The sequence below is a fragment of the Amblyomma maculatum genome, chromosome 1, assembly GCF_055883805.1.
Source record: "Amblyomma maculatum isolate TAMU_Amacu chromosome 1, ASM5588380v1, whole genome shotgun sequence".
NCBI lineage: Eukaryota > Metazoa > Arthropoda > Arachnida > Ixodida > Ixodidae > Amblyomma > Amblyomma maculatum.
The window spans coordinates 368,421,614-368,440,382 of NC_139344.1; the positions used below are offsets into that span (position 1 = coordinate 368,421,614).

The 18,769-nt window shown below is 46.7% G+C and overlaps 1 protein-coding gene across 2 annotated transcripts in view; it reads right to left on the reverse strand.

Annotated features, from left to right (window-relative positions):
* LOC146208087 (protein lin-28 homolog) overlaps window positions 1–18,769 on the reverse strand; it is a 199,741-nt gene that overhangs the window by 144,130 nt on the left and 36,842 nt on the right. The window contains exon 1 of one of the 2 annotated variants that reach the window (XM_084591762.1): window positions 4,174–4,270. The exons of the other annotated variant lie outside the window; for it this stretch is intronic. Coding sequence (XP_084447888.1) covers window positions 4,174–4,234 — 61 coding nt within the window. The 5' untranslated portion in view covers window positions 4,235–4,270. Of the gene's footprint in view, window positions 1–4,173; window positions 4,271–18,769 lie in introns of those variants that run through there. 2 annotated transcript variants of the gene reach the window in all.

The window sequence follows — 18,769 nt, forward strand, 5'->3', positions numbered from 1 at the left end:
TTTTGAAGGGGGGCGGGGGGGGGGGGGGAGGGTTCTTAGTGTTCCTGGGCGGTGCCAATGCAGCATTATGCAGAGCTACAGAAAGAGAGAAATTAAATGCTTCAACGGTCGCCTGAAAACTTTCAGCTAAAACTGTAAAACGAAGCCAATCTTTCAATCGGCAATTTGTGTTGCAACCAAAGAAATGAGAACAACAGCCAACAGCGAAAAGAGAGATGAAGAGCGAGAGAAAGAGCGAGCGGAGGCATTTTTATGAATGCACAAGAAGAGACAGCGAACGATAATGCAACAGAGAACAGAGTCATGAAATAAAACTAGAGGCCGATGTACCACCACAAATAACCACTTCAAGCTGCCATTTTGTCGAGCGCCAGTCATATCTTTTTGATCAGCAATGAACTCACATTGAAAGGACCCAATAAAAAAAAAAAAGAAAGAAATTGTTCTCATAAGCCAGCGGCAGCATCCGCATGCAAGCAGGGGCCCTCCTTCATTAAGGAAACGTTCAATAACACGACGGTTGACCTGTCGTCCTTGTAGGGGTATATACTGGTAGCGCCCAACGCAAGGATAACTCCGCTGGCAGTGAAGCCGACGCAAGACCAATACGCTGAGGTTGAGTGTCCGTTTATTGCGGGCCACGTGCTTCGAAATTGCGCATATTGACCCGCGCATGCAAGAAGGAAGCAAAAGAGAAAACATGTCATATAACGTAAAAGCTGCAATCAACCAAATCGAGACATAAACGAGATTGCCATATCCTCATTGGCTGACGATCAACTCGAACCTCAAGTTTTCTTCTTTTTCTTTCTTTACTTCCGAGTGAGGAGAAATTGTGCTGTCTTCTTGCCCGTCACTGCCCTCTAATGAAAGCAGATAGCCGCTGAAGTGCGTTGATTACTGTATAAGGAATTATTTCTTGCTTGCTCCTACATGGAAAGTCACAGAATGGGTGAAGACCATTGCATTTAATGAGTGGTGCAAAACGTTACGAAGACAAAGCATTTTCACGGGCCCTTTTTCCTTTAATTCGTTTCTTTAATAGCCGGAACCGGTTTGAATTTTTTATTTTGTTTTAATTTCTGATGACTCGCTTCTAAAAGCTGGGACTGAGCATTCAAAATAGGCTCTTTACTTTTATCATTGCTGATGTGTTATATTCGCGTGGATTGCATTGTGTACTCACTCTTGCAGATTGGCTGGAATTCAGTCTTGGTGAAAACTTTGTCGCTTTTGCGAAATCGAACACAGAGTCAATGTGCAGCAACGTCATTTCTTCATGATTTGATTTTATTAATAAACAACAAGAAAAGGATGCAATCGCAAAACATGCCGCTGACATTTCAGAGGCGATTTGCGCCAGCGCCCGATGCCGACGCGGCGAACACTCATCGAGACAAACCGCGTAGATGAATAGACGTCGTCGCCATGTCGGTATCAGAGATCTGAGCGACAAATCGTGTCGGTGCACGCACGCATCCACAAAGCGACCGACGCGCGCGGGGACAAAAGAACCGCCCCGCCGGCGCCGTAAACTTCCTGCCCTTGCGGGTCTCGTGCAGTCTCGCCCCGACTGCTCTGCTTTCTCGCGCGCTGTCGAGTTGCGGACGCATGCGCATCATATGGCGGCAGGTGAAACGAGATGAGGCCGGAGAAACGCTACTCTGCGGCGCTGCTTGTGACGCCACGCCGTTCTCGTTTTATCATATCCTTTAGAAATTCAGCCTCACTACATTGTCTATTGGAATTCAGAGGCGGGAAATGTGTTTGAGCTGTACTTGAAATATCTAGAATGCAGGAATCGGTTGGCCCATTAGACAACGCGAGTAGGAAGATGAGTTCTGGCAAGGTTTAATTTTCGTTGGGAACATTGGAAAGATGAACAACGACCAAACGCCGTTATCATTAGCAGATAACAGGATGGGAATGACTCTCGCGATACAGAGGTAATCGTAGATAAATTTCAGAAGTTTTTGTCCTGTTGCTGGCACAACCTTGCCCCTGGTGATAGTAGTGAAATGTATATATCTTAGAACTGAATTATATAAACGTGTGCGCTGCCCTCGAGCGTCACTCATTTGCTCGCAGTTCCTTCAAACACGTTTAGAATTGATTATAGAAGATAACACGACACAATTGTGTACGGCGCGATTTTATCATAAACAGCACTTCATCCACCACTGAAATGCCGGAAAAATGTAGACAGATTCTGCCCGAAGTTATGGCCCGGCCTCGACGTCCGGTAATAAGGGTGGCTATAATTGAGCCCAATGTTTAGGATCTATAAGCACGTTGCCTAGATATGCAAATTACCTAATCTATATCACTCCACTCGACTTCCTGTACCTCCTTTTTGCAAGGCCACTACCGGCTAGAAGACCAGGTTGTCAGGTTACCGCACTTACTATATATATCTATTTTGTGGTTGTTTACAAAACAAAACTTTTAAAACAGACTCATTGTAGCTGTAATACGTTAATTGCAAATTTGTCTGTACGAAATTTATGTACGGAGCCTCAAAATCTATTTGGTCAAAGCTTTGCAGTAGGGAACAGCGACGACAACTCGCATTGCTACTATATTTGTTGCATACATAACGCTAACACTTGGCGCTCGCCGCCATGCGACTATAGATGTTGGCGCATTTATTTATGTATTCATTCATTACTTTATTAATTATTTATCTAATTATTTATTTAATTTATTCAATTATTCAAAATACCTTACAGGCCCCAGAAGGGCATTAGTAAGGGGGGGGGGGGCGACGCAAAATAACGGAGTAAGTACAACAGGAACAATTATTTAAATACAACGCGCAGTACAAGGCAAATAGTAAAAACAATTATAATTATATAGGGCAAGTACAAAGACAGGACGTACATCGCCGCGAGCAACAGTTTAGTGAACCTTTAGTTTAGAAAAGGTTTAGTGAACCTTTAGTTTAGAAAAAGTTTAGTGAACTATTTCTTCTCTCCAACGCACTTCAAGAAGAGAAGGAACTGTCAACGATGCGCGGTAGTCGGGTAGCGCCTGAGAACGCGGCTCTCGGAATTATACCTCAGGCATTCTACTTCGGACAGGGTTTTCAATATCTCCTCAACACAAACATAATTTCAAAAGCAAGCAATTTTCGATACATTCCTTCTCAGTTTTAAACGTATACCGATTACAGACTTAGATGAAAAACATTAAAACTGTCCAACAGCGCGTCTCTCGATTCTGCAAGGTTCAGCATTATACATACAACGTAAACGGTGCACTTATGTACGGACACAAACCCAAGGCACACAAATGTACGAACGAAGACTGAAGCTCAATATGGTGACGTGGAGAGAAGAAAAGCAAGATGACCGACTCTGAACCCCGAGACAAAGTGTTCTGGCAATTCGCCATTGTCCTAAATAGATCACTTTGTAAGAATATGCCAGAGACAAGTCCTATACTCTCGAAGGACATGAATTCTGGTGACTATATTGTCACTTGGTGGTGGCACTGCCATAGGCCGCAAATGAACAGACAGGTAGATGAAGCACTGTAATGAACTCTTTTTTGGGCTGACTTGCGCCTGCAATAGAACTAACAGAATTCACGCTGGCGATAACAACAAACGCGCTCGTCGATCGTCAAACTAAGAATGCTCGTCGCACGCGTCAAAGCTCAATTGGAAGGCGGCAAGGCAACATCGAGATAAAGACGCAGACCGTGACTAGAGTGATCTGGAACATTGCTGAAACATACGCGAGTGGCAGGAATCTTCTAGATTCTTCTCGGCGCACCTTGCGCGACAAAAAGAATGATAAAGCAGTATCTCGCGGCAACGAGCATGAACAAAAACACGGGACAGAACCAATACTCGCGCTAGAATCATTGTGATAAGGCTGCATGCCGGCGGCTATAAAAAAAGAACAAATAAAGACTTGAATCGTTCGCGGCAATGTATTGGTACCGGCAGAGACTCCACCTTTATTCGTCTTGATTTTTTTTTCTGTCATCCGTCGTATCGTTCACTTACTTAGAAAACGACGTGCTATGCAAGAAGATCCACTGGTTACGCCGCAAGAAGGTAATCACACATTGTGCACAAATTAATAAATTGGTGGCCTCAGAGAACTTGAGACATTTAAGTAACCGAATGTGCACCTTCTCCAAGAAACGAGAAAGACTGCCGCTTACATTTGGTGAAGATCACAGAAACGCGCCAGGTTCTGGAACAAAACGGGCACGCGCTCTTCATCCTAACTGCGCCATCGTGCTTGTGGCTTTGTTGGGATCCCCGCTCCCACGAATATAACGCCCGGCGATGACGTCACGATGACCACCGAGGTCACGTGTGCCAGCCCGTGATGGGGGTGGCACAGTGAGGGGCGTTTTCAACGGTCTGTTTCGCCCGGTTCGCTCACAATAGGGAGAGCAGCAACTCCATATTCACCCACAGCGTAAATATTTGAAAATATGCGGTGCACTGGAGTACACGCTCGATGTTTCACGCAACCTTTGACTTTTTGCACGAGCAACGAGATCAGCGTACACGCAAGAAACGCAAAAAATCGTAGGGGATCGTAATTACTACACTGTGAAATTATATGTAAATACTTCTCTTAATCGGCACAGGCGTATGTTTTTTTTCTTTTGATCAATAAGAAAAAGCACAAGTGTGGCTCTTATTAAAGGTTCATGTCTTTCCCGCTCCGAACCACTAACGGGTATATGAGTCAATGTACAAGACACAAGCGTTCCTTAATGCAAGGAAAACGAAAAATTAGACAGACTTGCCCACCTTTCTCTATGGAGCTCCACAAGTCAATTCTTCAAGGGCAACATCCTTCTCTACTTGCTAAAGAACCACGAAGACAACACGACTTCCCCGCCATCACAGTACACGTACACTACCCTGCTTCCACTGCTTGTTCCAGCCTGCGCTCCACTGCGTCTAGCTGCGCGCCAGCCGGGTGGGTGGCAGCCGTCGGTCTGACCAACCCCAGGGCAGGAATTTTAAAGGAGAGTCGCGCGTTCGTTTGTCCGTCCCCCACTTTCGACGGGCCACAGAAAGGGAAAGGAAATGTATTTGCGATTTTCCTTGTATGTTCCTTTGATTTTTTTTTTTTCGTATTCCTTTTACTTGCTCCCGCTCGTTAACCTTATTGACTAACCCTGACGACCAAGTGCATTCCATGCTGTGCTGTTAAGTTTTAGCTTACCAGAACCTGACTTCTACGCGGGACGGTCGAACTATAGAATCGCTGTAATTTTAAGTGGAATACCCTACACGTGGGGATGGGAACAAAGGGAGAACAAGGAAAGAAAGAGCGCAAAGGAAAGGAATCTACATGTCCGAGATATATAGTGGAAGAGGGTAAAGAACGTTCATTTAAAGTCTTGAACTCAACTCCGAGTCCTTTAAAAACTTAAGGAGCGCCTTCACTGATTTTCTTTGTGATGAAGGAGTACATCAAGGGCCCAGAATCTCAAACAGCATGAGGGCAGTCACAAAGTATGTGCGCAATAGTTTCAACACACCCGCACTGATCACACATTGGAGAGACTGCCATGCCGACTGCCATACCGATGGGATAGCAATAGGCGTTTGTAAACGCCACACCTGGCCGCAAGCGGCACAATGTTGTAGCATCACAGCGGGAGAAGCCGAATGGTGCCTGCAGTTGAAGTTTATTACTAGTCAAAGTGGTGCCAGCGGGACCTCCCGCCTCCAAGCGTATAGGTGATCACTCGAAGGTGCCTTGCTGCGTCGGCTCTTGTCATTGATATCTCGACAACGTTGGTTATATCGTGAGCAGATCGAGCAGCATCGTCAGTTATAAGTTGATGCAAACGATTCCACTATGGCCTGGTATCCACTGGTAGATTATTTCGTGACTCTCTTGTAAGGCCTGGTGATGCAGATGTCGAACCTCCGCTACAAGTTGCTCATGGTCGCCATGACTCGAGACCGATTCAGTTCAATTAAATTCAATTGAAGACATTTTAGGGCAGATTTGGAATCACGGAACATAGTTAATTTTTGAGGAGCTTGTTCAGAGATATACTTACAGCAGCACGAAATGCGGCCAGTACTGCTCCAGTAGAGGTAGTCTTATATGAAATTAGATGGTAAATGTTTACTTGTCTCGCGGGAACGACGACGGCGCATGCAGAAGCGGTAGATGTCACCGAGCCATCTTATAGACGCGGATGCAATCCTACTAATAGTCATTGTGCATCATGAACAGTGTCAGTTGCTGAAGGGCTGGGGCTGGCGTTGATAAGTTCGATTTCTTCGATATCCCCGGAATAGCAAGGCGCACACATGGGAGCTGCAGACACCACAGTGGCGACAGAGGTCGTGCTGCCGGAGTGAACTGTTTTGGGATGGAAGACTGGTGCGCTGCAATGATTTTTGTAAATGTAGAATATGTGGTCAATGCAGAGGCATCTGCGCAATGGGATGCTGTGGAACACTTGAAATATGCCGTATGTGCATTTGCAAAGAGTCTAGAGTAATAATATATGTTGAAAGTGGGTGGTTTTTGGCGAGTGCAATACTTCCTGCAGTGTTGATGCGCTCCGAGGGAGGTCAGGCATGTGCGAAGGGCCTCACCCTGTACTGTATGGAGGGCACGCAAATTAGTCTTGCAAGTGTTTGAAAGTACAGGCATACTGTACCGCAGGAATCCTAAAAAGAGTGCTCTGTACAACTTCAGCATAGACTGTACCGAATAGCCCCATAATTTTCCGCCAAGAAAATGTATAATTGAGTGATGGATGTTGCTTTTTTTTCTTTTTTTTTTTTTCAATAGGGTGCAATGCGGGCTCCATGATAGATTGCGGTCTATCAGAATCCCTAAGAAACGATAGGTTTTTTAGTAAGAAATGTTATGACCGTCTATCCATACCCGATATTGATTCATATATTTGCGTGTAAATGTCATTAGAGCGCACTTTTCTGGTGAAACGCTGAGACCTTGCTTCTGAAGATAAGACGAAGTTATTGTTGCTGCCCGTTGAACTCTTGCACGCACCTGGAGACTCGTCACAGAGGAGGCCCAGATGCAGATGTTATCGGCATACATTGATATCTGGACGGTGGAAGGGAGGTTATCTGGGAGGGCGATGAATGTTAGATTAAACAAAGTAGGACTGAGCACACCACTCAGGGCACACCACGGTGGGTATAATACGCTGTAGTCGAGCCACCTTCACACTAAATAAAAAATGATCTTCTTGTCAGATAACGCTCTATCCACGCAAACATCCGACCACCGATACCTGCAGTGCATCAAAGATGTGGCTTCATGGACCACGTTGTCATAGGCACCTTTGACATCAAGAAATAGTATATGAGAGAAATGCGCAACAACTTAGACAGGACACAGGAAGAAACACACACAACAGTTCACGCTATACTATGCAGAACCAACTAGCCCGACAACACGCTCTTCTGAACATCAAGGAAGAGTGCCACGGACAGGCGTTTCATTCGTTTCTGTTGCTGAACCTTGGACACGAGGTCTACGACGTTGTCAATATAGTAGCCACCCAACCGAAAGCCGGACATTGCTTTGGGGTCGAGGTACCACTCAAGGTACGTCAAACCATTCTTTCCATACCTTTCCTACGCAACTAACTTAATCTATTGGCCTGTAGGATGTGGGCTCGAGCGCAGATTTCCCTGATTTTAGTAGGGGTATTAGTCGATTAGATTTACATTCCTGTGGAACAACACCGTCGGACCAGGAGGTCCCGATACAGCCTTGAGATCTGGAACCTCCTTCTGTATTATTTACGTCATAACTGTTTTCATGAACAAACAAACTTCTTCTTCTTAAAAGAGTGGTTATAATGTTTGAGGAGCTCTTCTCGCGTGCCGTTGCCAAGATGGGACAGCGCAGCTTATGTGATTCCATCTGACCCTAGTGAAGACGAACGTCTACATCTTGTAAGAGCAGAGTCGAGATCCTCGCGAGAAAAAATGACATCCATTGCTGATTCCCGTGAGGCAGGAGGAACACGCTGGGAAACCGAGGTGTTCGTTGCACCCGCAATTTTCTTGCAGAAGTCGGTTGCTACCTCAATCTGTTCACGATCTTGATATACATAATGGCTGTCTTTGCTGTGGAAACGTACGAAGGCTCCGCACAGCCCGCCATATGAGGGACATGGGCTTTCGGGGATCCACTTGCTGTAAGTTTAACCAAATGCCTAGAGGTCAGAACGCTTGTATTTTAAACATGTAGCCGCGGGCATGTAGTTTTCTCGGCAGCGGGGTGAAGACCCTTAATTTGTCTCCCCTGCTCCAGACCGTTCGAACTATAGGTGTGCCGAAGGTGCCCAACAACGCGTTCCAAAAACACATTCCGCTCAATATTAATACGTAGCCTGTACGAACGAAGCGGGTTCATCATTTTCTGGCCACAAATCTAGAAAACAACGTCCTTGAATTTCGCCTTTTGTCCCGCAGTCAGAGAATCACCCCTCGCTCGTACCGGCCCGTCCAGATGCTGCAGCCCTTCTCCCCTCTTGATTCTTTTCATTTATATATATATATATTTTTTTTTTTCTGCGCACCCGCGCTGGACACGAGCCACGTGCATGCACGCGCAGAGCACTGTGTGAAAGGTTTCGCTCCGTCATCGCCGCAGGAGGGTCCGGGCGGCCGCGGGCGTTTGTGTATGGACGGCCGGGCGCACTGGCGCGCCCCATCATCCCCTGGGGAACCCACCCCCGCACACACAACGGTCATTCGGCTCGGACCCTGCTCTGACCAAGGACGAACTTTCGCTGCGCCCTGCGTCCTTCGTCGCACGGTCGGGACGCGCTCCGCGCGCGTTTCGCACGTATATCAGAGCACGCGCATTTGTCTCTCCGCCCCCTCGTGAGAGAAGCCCCGTTGCCGAACAGCTGCCCGCACGTTGTCTTTCCGCGGCAGGCACCTGACTCGGGCAGCGCCACCGACCACCATAGAAAGAACGCGCTCCACGCTGGTACAGAGACCGTGGCATCGGCCACTCGGTATACTGAAACGGGCGCTCGGCAGTGACGACACTTCGGGTCGCGATTATCATGCGCTTAGTTTATTGAAATGTCTGATTAAACTCTTCAGACCTCATCATTAGGAACGGTTCACAGCCCACGGGCATCTTCTGAAGCGATGCGTTCCACCATAACGTACCATCGTGCAGTGTCATGTAGCACATCAGCGGAGCACGGAGCAGATGTTAATACCAGCCTGGCTATACCTTCACCTGTCACCAAGTCCCAAGACCGGTTCCCACTGCTCCTAGCATAAATAATAAAAAGCTTATCGTGCATGCTTTCGTGTGTACATGCAGCCTTGGCTGAGAGAAGTGTGTAGTACAGAATTTATAGCACGCCTCAAATAAAGTGAGGTACCTAGCGTCATATATGGTTCAGTAAACGGCTGAAAAAGCAAACTATCGAACGCTTTTTTTAATTCCGCAACTTTGTCGTTTAGTGTAGAGCGCAAACACACTTTGCGAAGTGAATCCTCGAATCCCGGCCGTGGCGGCGGCTTTTCGGTCCAGGCGAAAAGCAAGGCGCCCGCGTGGTGTCAGATGTCATCGCACATTAAAGAACCCCAGGTGATCGAAATTTCCGGAGTCCTCCACTACGGCGTCTCTCATAGCCTGAGTCGCTTTGGGATGTTTAACACCACAAACAAACAAATAACCTAATTTATGTTAAGCACAAGCAGCAAGGCGAGATGCCCGCGAATCAATCATTTACACTTCGATGTCGCGCAACGCCCTCGAAGAATGATTACTCGACCACAGGAGTGGTCGTGGTCGAGGCAGAGTGGAGTACAGGCGACACAGTGTTGGGCAACTTAACATGAAGTGACGAAGCCGCGAAATTAAACTTTCTATTGCGCCCTCTCTCGCAGAAGCGCTTCGCCTCGTTGTCTGTACGTGTTCTCGCGGGTGCATTGAACCGCTATCGATTTTGTCGATGCGTCATGAGAATGTCCAAACGTGTGTGCATGACTGTATGTGACGCAAGGTGGGAAGCGAAAGCTTCACGGCACTTGACCTTCAACGAGCCAGAGGTCACAGTGCGGCTATGTCGCATAACCATGGTACCATATATGGTGTAACACGACTTGACCTTTGGCGGCAGATACCGTGATCACGTGTTCCTTCTTGTTATCGACGGCGTCCTCGACTTCATAGTCTATAGGGAATTCAATCGCTGTAAAATCATGTGTGCCTATGTCTAAACCTAAGCCTAACCAAAGCAAAACAAAGTGAAACCACGGTTTCGCTTCGTCTTACCATAGGTTTAGCTTACTATACCTTACGACTACATTTACCTTTAGGTTACTAGTTTAGGTTCAGGTTCAGCAATTTTGAGGCGCGGTACTGAAAATGCTATCGATATTTGCAGAAGTATACGACATAAGCTGCTCTCTGCGTAAAGCGAGGATCGTTCTCAACAACTGTGAAGTACAGAGAATGCCATGCAAGAGTACAACCAACCTGAAGACTTTTCAGAAAAACTGCGTATTTTTTTTGGACAAGGTAACATCTATCTTTAATAGAGAGAGAGAAAAGAAAATTTTCTTTCCGGCTTCGTGAAAAGGTTGTCAGGAATGCGGACTCAAGTGCTGGAAAGGCTGAACTCTCCTCGCGTTGAGTCACTGAAAAAAAAAAAAAGCAAATATACCCGCTTGTTTTCCACTTCTCCCGGCAATTTAATGTTCATCCACACAAGAGTTCAGTTCTTTGACAAAGCACTCAATGCAAAAAATTAAAAGAAAAGAAGACGCACATTCTGAACCGGCTGGTTGAGATGATGACAAAACTTATACACACCGATGCAATAAATCTACTGCCAATTCTTGTTTGGAAATTCGTTCCAGCATAAGCTTCCTCTTTCGTTCGCCTTTTTGTTTATTGGTAGTCCCGCCAAAACAAATGGTACTAAACTCCTCGTTTCTCCCTCCTAATACTAGCTGCCACCACTCTCTCTCAACAACAACAACAACAACCGAAAAAAAGGAAATGACTAGTTCTGAGCCTTTGCAATTTGTGAAACAATGTTTTCGTCATCTTTCTGTTTTTTTATGCGCAGCCATGGGAAAAATGAAAACACGAAATAAGGTCTCATGAAGCCCTCTAGCCAGTGAACTGTATATGCGCGCAGTTAGTCGCGCTTCCGACTGTAGTTTCGAACTAAAGTTAATCTACTTTCACTTTTACGTGTCGCGAGACTTACGAACACGTCCTGCAGATATTTATGCATGACGATTTGGGATAAATCATACCACGCCACTCTCTAAGGAGCTCTGTACTAGCAGTTTCAGCTTGAGCTTCTCAAAAATACTTTCAAGAAAGATACCAAACATGCAAATGACGGCAATTTCCGTCATCTGGCTGCCCTGTTCTTTGAGTAACGATATCGGCCACAGGACCATGCTTCTGTATACCTCAAAGATCTACAAAGCCAAACATCAACTGTGCCTCTCTATCTACCGTCAAATTGTATTAAGCGATCCAAATATTATCGAGTGTTTTCTACAAAACATCATTTGATACAGTTCATATCATTATAATTACGCGTTTAAAGCTTCCATGTCCCATTCTCAAGGCTACAGACTAGCACTATAGTAGGGAGACCGCTAATACTCGCCTTCGGTACGGTGAAGCTGTTAACAGCAACGCGAATAAAGCAATTCATGGAAAGACCAACGAAGACACACGCACTCGGTACAACGCAAGCGTTCTCTAAACGAACGCCTCTCTGAGATTCCGCGGAACATGTTTGTCAGCCTCTTCAAAAACAATGTCAGACCCAGATTCACCCCGACAGATCAGGACTGACCGCATGTAGAGGAAGAAAGTGGAAGAGAAAGCAAAGTATGAAAGAAAAGAGAGAGAGTGTGTGTGCGTGTGATATGGCCGATGTATAACGGCCCCAAATCTTTGCCCCCTTGCTCCGAGGTCCACCGCGATATATATACACACACACACACGCGTACGGAAAGGCGCTCATAGGACGAATGCGGGCGCCTGTACGGGCTAGCTCACTGGGTAATATCAATTTGGACCCATTCGGAGATCTCCCCCATTCTCTCTCTTTCCCGGGCTGTTACGCGTCCGACGGCCGATATGGGCCGGCTGCGGTCCGAGTCTGGAAACGTGCGGCACTCACTCACCATACTCCTTCCTCCACTTCTCGCTTGAGCGCTATCCTTCTTTTTGTGTTTTTCATCCGAGGGCCTATTTGCTGTCGGATACGACCGTGGGACGAAAAATCTTGAGTCCACGATTCCAGCGCCGCGCAGCGGTCACATCATGCCAGCCCTATAAAGGCGACCCGCTACACTGTACGTATAACTTGTCCCCATCCTTTTCCCTTTCCTACCGATCTCCCATCATAGACAAATGAAATAAGAGTTGTCGGGCGCAAATTGCCGCTCCATGCGTGTATATGTACACGCTCGATAGAGGGGCACATTTGTCTCGTTGCAAATGGGAGCCTTGTGCGTATATATGTGTTTAGGTACCTATATCTGTGTGTGCCTTTCCTTTTGTTTTCGTACCACCGTTGGTATCGCATTAAGAATGACAAAGAGCGAAGAAAAAAAAAAAAGAACTTGGCCCGAAGCAGGGCGCGACGCGTTTGTTCGCTTCTTCAACGGTCCGTTTGACATGACGCACCGGGTCGCACTCACTACAAATCGTCCCTCGTTTTCGCCGCGACTGCTAGATGACAATTTCGCCGCAATCATCTCTATGATCGTCATCATCATCATCATCATCATCTGCAAATGGTATTAACGAGGGGAGTGATGGGGAAGCCGGGAATATACGGCAGATAAAGCAATCAAGAAATACAAAAAAGAAATAATCTAGTAGATGACACGAAGTATACGTCATCTCTTGCCCGCTTATGGCGAGCGGGCATACGCGGCTAGTTGGAACATCTCTCTTCGCCAGATGGGAAATCAGAACAATAAGCACAGCGGCAGGAACGAACAGTGCATGTCAGCATCCCCCAAACTGCGTTCACAACGCTCGTCGTTCTGCTCTTGACAAGGCCCACTGTTGCAAGATAGTCTGTTTCCCAGGCTGCAGTGTTCATTAAATACTTCTGACGTAGGAGTCTAAAAATACCCTTTCATCGTTTTTTTTTTCTTTTTTGCGTCTGTGGCTGATTGGTCAGATTCGCCTTCGAATTGAAAGCTAACGGACATTTATTCCCATTTATAAAGGTTGACGTCAACGTAAGTGACAATACCAACATTTGAGCAAGGAAAGAATTAACCTGGAAAAGAATCGTCGCTATATGCAAGGCGTCCACACAATATATGCGTAGTTTTATCCTCCTCTACGACGACAATCAATGAAAAATACGATGCAACAAAACCTTGTCAAAGCTACTAGCTGACAGCCTGCCAATCCATTTGTATGCCGATTTGTACGCCGACACAAAAGCAGTTTCAAATCTGGGCTTCGGCTGCTGCATTTCGAAGACAACGAAGCGCTGAAAATGCGCATTTGCAGTCAGGCGGTCCAAATCAAACTAGACGCGGTCAAATCAATCACTGTGGCGTCTATCCTTCGGTCTCCTTCCACTCCCTTCGTATCCCAAACCCCGCATCGTAAGGTTCAGAGGTGTCCATCCAAAGTTCGACAACTCCTGAACCTTTCCATTCCTCATCAACAAAATGTGCATACGATGGTTTGCGAGTATTTGAAAAACGGACATTGGATGCGAATCTCGCGACGCGCTAGAAAACCGGCAGTAAGGACAGGACTGCTATCACGCGATATGTCACTTCAAAAATGGGCTTGGCCCGAAGAGAGCACATCCCTCCAGCAGCAAGCCGAGCGCACAGAGGGGGACAAAAAAAGTAACGGGACGTTTTGATTGGCGACTGAAAATTTCAACTTTTCATCCCCTCTAAAAACGGCAACCGCGCGGCGAACGGCTCAACCCACGTGGGAGGGCCCCTCCCTAGATTTCTTTCCTTTTCAATGCGATCGATACGCTACGATGCGCGCGCGCCCCACTTCTCTATTGAAAATCGCCACCGCGCATGCGCTCTCGTATGAGCAAAAGGAAAGAGAAAGAAACTGCTGTTCCGCTTACGTGGTGGAGAGGGTAGAAAACGGAGAGAAAGAAATAAAGAATGAATAAAAGAGGCAGGGAGGGAGGGACAGGCTGGGGTTGATGCGCAGAGAACAGCTGCCCGACCAAAACCCGGCAATCTGGATTTGAAACATCCCTAAAGGGGTACTTTTAACGTTCGTTTTTTTTTTCCCCTCTCTCTCGAGTTCTTTTGGCCTCTTCCTTTCTGTTGTTTGTTTAGTGGACTCCTCTGACGACTTTGGCATCTCTCTCTATGTTTCTTTTTTTCGCTCTGCATTAGACCCTTGCGGCATTTCCAGAGTAGGTTTCTTCACGTGATATGCCAGTCTTAGCCGCTGCGCTAAAAATCTCGTCGTTTTCATCTCCTCGCACAAAAGATCTGAGATAGGCCGCCTTCATCCCAATAAAAGCTTAGCGTACCCGTTAAGCGTTTGGCTAAAAATGCCAAGACGTGGCATAGCTAAGCTAAACGAGTACTTACTTCATCGTGTATATCCTTGCTTAGCCAAGCTGAGCTGCGAAGATATTTCTTGTTTTGTCTTCAGGCACTGTTTATTTAGATTTTTCAAGTTACTGCTGATTTTATTTTGTGATTTCATTTCATTCGCAACCCGTCGCCTATATACCTTTTAAAGGTAGCTCTGACTGATACAGCTCTACTCGCTCAAGAATATCACGGTGATTCAGGCAGTTAGTAATGTGTTTTTAGGTTTTTATGTAAAATGCTGGAATGCGAGGCACAAGGGCTCCTCACAACTCGTTCGTCTGAAAAATGTGCGCTGTGCTATCCATTAATCTCAAAGGACAGCATATAATTTCTTTGAAAACGACCTCCTTTAAAGCGGCAAATGAATTTTGCATAAATTTTAGTCAGGTCTTCCATCTAAAATTTTTGTTGGCAAAGGCCAGCTTTTTACTGGGACTTTAGTAGCTGGCGCTCTTAGGTGCATGGGTTCATCATCACATTTAGAATTTGTCTACTACGTAGTAACGGTAGGATTTTCCGCATATTTCCTTTGTCATATTTTCAGGATTGATGAAATTTCGAGCTTGTCAGCACGGTTTACGTTTAATCAAGTGATCTTTCTTTTTTGTTGGTTTTCAAGCATTTTCATTGTCGTATAGTATGAAAACATGAATTCGCCATCGGATCGAAAAACAATGACATTAACGAGCATACGGCATTCAACGGTAGTGTTAGTCCCACATTTTCTTTTCCTCTTGAGGCACGGGTGTAACAAATGTTCACAGGTGGCAACGGGTGTGCACCAGAGCTACGGAAACCTCTCGCATGCTGGCGCAAAGCTGAACGTCGATAAAGGCATGTGCATTAATTCAGTCACAAATATATAGTAGTAATCGCACTACCTGTTTTTTTTCCCCTGCATGCTGCCCAGGGACATTTGTAAGCAGTGTTAGTCCAGCCGCCAAAACGTTGCATATACGACAAACGCGTGAGTCGACGAAGGTGGAGCCAATGACACAGCAATATGCATCTGGAAGTTGATAAATGTCATCGCACATCGGTTCTCGCTTTTTCTAGTCGAATATTGTCAATATTTCGATAAACATTTCCCAATGCAGGAATAAACTGTTGGGTGGTACGATAATACCCTTAGGGACAGTTTGCCGTTCCTCGCTTCCCCTTGGCATCGTCCAATCATTTACGATGCGTTGAATTCGACATTTTTCTTTCCATAAATCACGATGAGCTGGTATCGAACTGTTTGGAAACCTAGTGCGCAGAAAGTTGAAACAGTTACCCACACGAAAGCAGGTAATTAGTGGAACGTTAAGTTTTGAATTAAAGCAGTGACAATGGCATCACAAAATGCATAGCAATTAGGTATATGCTGAAGAACAATAGCGCCGCAAGCGTAATGCACTCTGTAACCTGAGGGTAAAATAAATAAATATTAAATAAATAAATATTTTTTTTTTCAAATAACGGAAAGATTGTCCATTGAACCGAGTCTTTTTCGTTGAAATAAAAAAGGTTTTACCGTGGAGCCATACCGCGCGGATTGAGAACATTAGAACTACTGGAAACGGTGACCGCAACATTTTTCAGCGTAGCGCAAGCAAAGTCTAGACGTGGTCGTTCTTCAAGGGGAAAAACGGGAATTTAAAGCCTTCTTGAAAGTTTGAATTCAGTTTCTAAAACGTTCAGGATAATCCGACTGCTTTGTCGCACACCATAGCTTCACCTGCGGTCTGATTTTGAACATTAAAAAAAAAAAAAAAAAAAAAGAAATGAGACCGAAGGATCCCCTCCACGCAGACCAAACGCCGGCGGAGCGGCAATACGATACAGCCGGTCGAAGGAAGAACGGCGCAAAATACTTTACGGGCTGAGGCAAAATGCAATACAAGACGCGACGCGCAAGAAACGGGCCGGCAAAGGGCGATAAACGGCAGGAACAACCGCGCTGGACGGAACGCGAAGCTCTGGGCATTAAAGTGCGCAAGCAATATCAGACACGCGCGGGAGAAGAAAGGGAAGTGAAAAAAGCAAAACAGGAAAAGAAACGGGGAAAACGGTGGCCGAAAGCGGAGCGGATAAAAGGAACCGTCCATCCAAAGTGAGAGAGGGAAAAAAGGGGAGGAGAAAATTCGCTTAGAAACGAAAGCGGAGAGTGAAGGACGCCTTGAAGCGCGCACATAAACAAATACCGATAAAATTGAAGCCGGCCGAGAAAACTGGGAAACTATTGCGCGGTGGGCAGTTGGAAAGGCGAGGAGAATGGGGAAAAAGGGGAGACAGCTGAAAAGGGGGAGCGGAAGGTAGGCTGGAACAGACGCGTGTATTCCCCGCGTGGAAAATAAAAAGCAAGAAAGCAGAAAAGGGCGACGAATAGAAAGTTGTAAGGCGAGCGAGCGAGCGCGCTTTCAGCGAAAAAAAAAAGCAAAAAGAATCGAGCGCCAGAGGAGAAGCAATGAATGAAACAAGAGACGGAAGGCGGCGGCGGTGGCGGGGCGTTTCGCGAGGTTGGAGTGGGGCAGCGAGGCGGGGGAGGAAATAAAGTGCGCAATTTTTGAGAATAGACGCGATTGGCTGCCAACGGCCGGGCACGTGATCGAGACGAACACGATCACCATGGCAACCCGGCAGGCAGCAGCAAACCCCCCCATCCGACCGTACCCCCATTTTCAGTTTTTTACCGTCTCGTCGTATCCACCGCCGTTCCACTCCGTTTATATTTTATTCTATCTTTTTATATACCCCTCCCTCCCAACGCAACGCTCTCAGTCTTCTCTGCTCGTTCGCCGATGTGGAATGGAAGGTCTTTCTCTTCCCCTTTAAAGTTCCATCTTTCTCCGACACGAAACGGCAAGCGCAGCAGCTCTCAGGTGGAGATGGCGGAGGGAGCAGGCGCAAGGCGAACGGAGAGCGATCGAAGAAAGAAAACGGACGATGGCGAAGCCGAACCACGGCGGGCAGCGCGCAAACTCCAATACGACGAAGCAGCAACAGAAGCGAGAGGCTAGAGAAGCTTTAGCGAGGAATGGGAGGAGAGGAGGGCAGCATCGAAGAGGAACAAAATTATAGCAGGTCCCGACCGGAGACAGCAAGAAGCTGCAGCAATACATACATAGATAGAGGGCGATGGCGGAGGAAAAAAATAAAGAACGAGGTTCTCAAAGTGAGCGGGCGATGGAGTCGAAGTGAGATTGGGGGGAGGGGGGGGGGGGGGGGATGGCTAAGAAAAAGAAAATGAGCGGAGCGCCAGGATCGACAAAATAATGTAAAGACCCCAGAGAGGAGAGCTTCACAGCGAGGCGCTGCTGCGCTGGAGTGTAGTGAAGTGCGCCAGCGCGACAAAAGGAAGAATACAAGAAAGAGAGAAAGGAGCAGCCGAGAAAGAAACCAGGGAAAATGTATTAGTTTCAAGCGAGAGAAAAAAAAAACACGAATGACTGGGGAAGACACGGAAAGAAATATAGGGCGAGCGCTAAGAGGGAAGTGAGGAAAAGTGATGAGGAAGAAGCCGCGCGTTGTTATCCGCGGAGCGGGCGAGTTTTTCGAGCTTCGTCGGGATTGGTTCAAACTGAAAAAAATATATATATGAGAGAAGAGGAAATGGAAGGCTGGAGTCTTGGAAAGAAGAAAGGGGGATAAAGAAAATGGGAATAGGGAAAAAATAATATCAAGCGAAGCGTGCTGCAGGCGACGTGAAGAAACGCTCGGCGCTCGCATCAAATCCAGGAAAAAAATGGAGCAGCAAAGCGAAGTATCCACCGGTTCGCTGTATAGGAAAGAGAAGCTAGGGGAAGGAAGGCGCCAAAAAGGAGAAAAAGGAAAGATAAGAGGGAGACGAGGGAGCGCACATGGCGGCAAGAAACGGAGCTTTCAAAGTGAAAAATGTTGCTGCGACGTTAGAGGCGAGCTTTATATACGCTTATTTATACTTATATACACGCGTCCACCGAGGGCCTAGCGCGCTTTCCCTCGACAGGAGAGCGCGCGCGTAAAGAGGTTTTGGAAAGAGAAAACGGTCGCCGCTGTTGCTGCCGTTGTAGCGGGCAGATGAAGAGGAATGCAGAGAGGCGGGGGCCGCACTGGTGGAAGATTCTGCGTCGTGGCTCTGCAAGTTTTTTCGTCCGAGCCGAACGCGAAAGCCCGTGCGGGAAGGTCGCAAGAGATGGGAGCCAGCGCTGG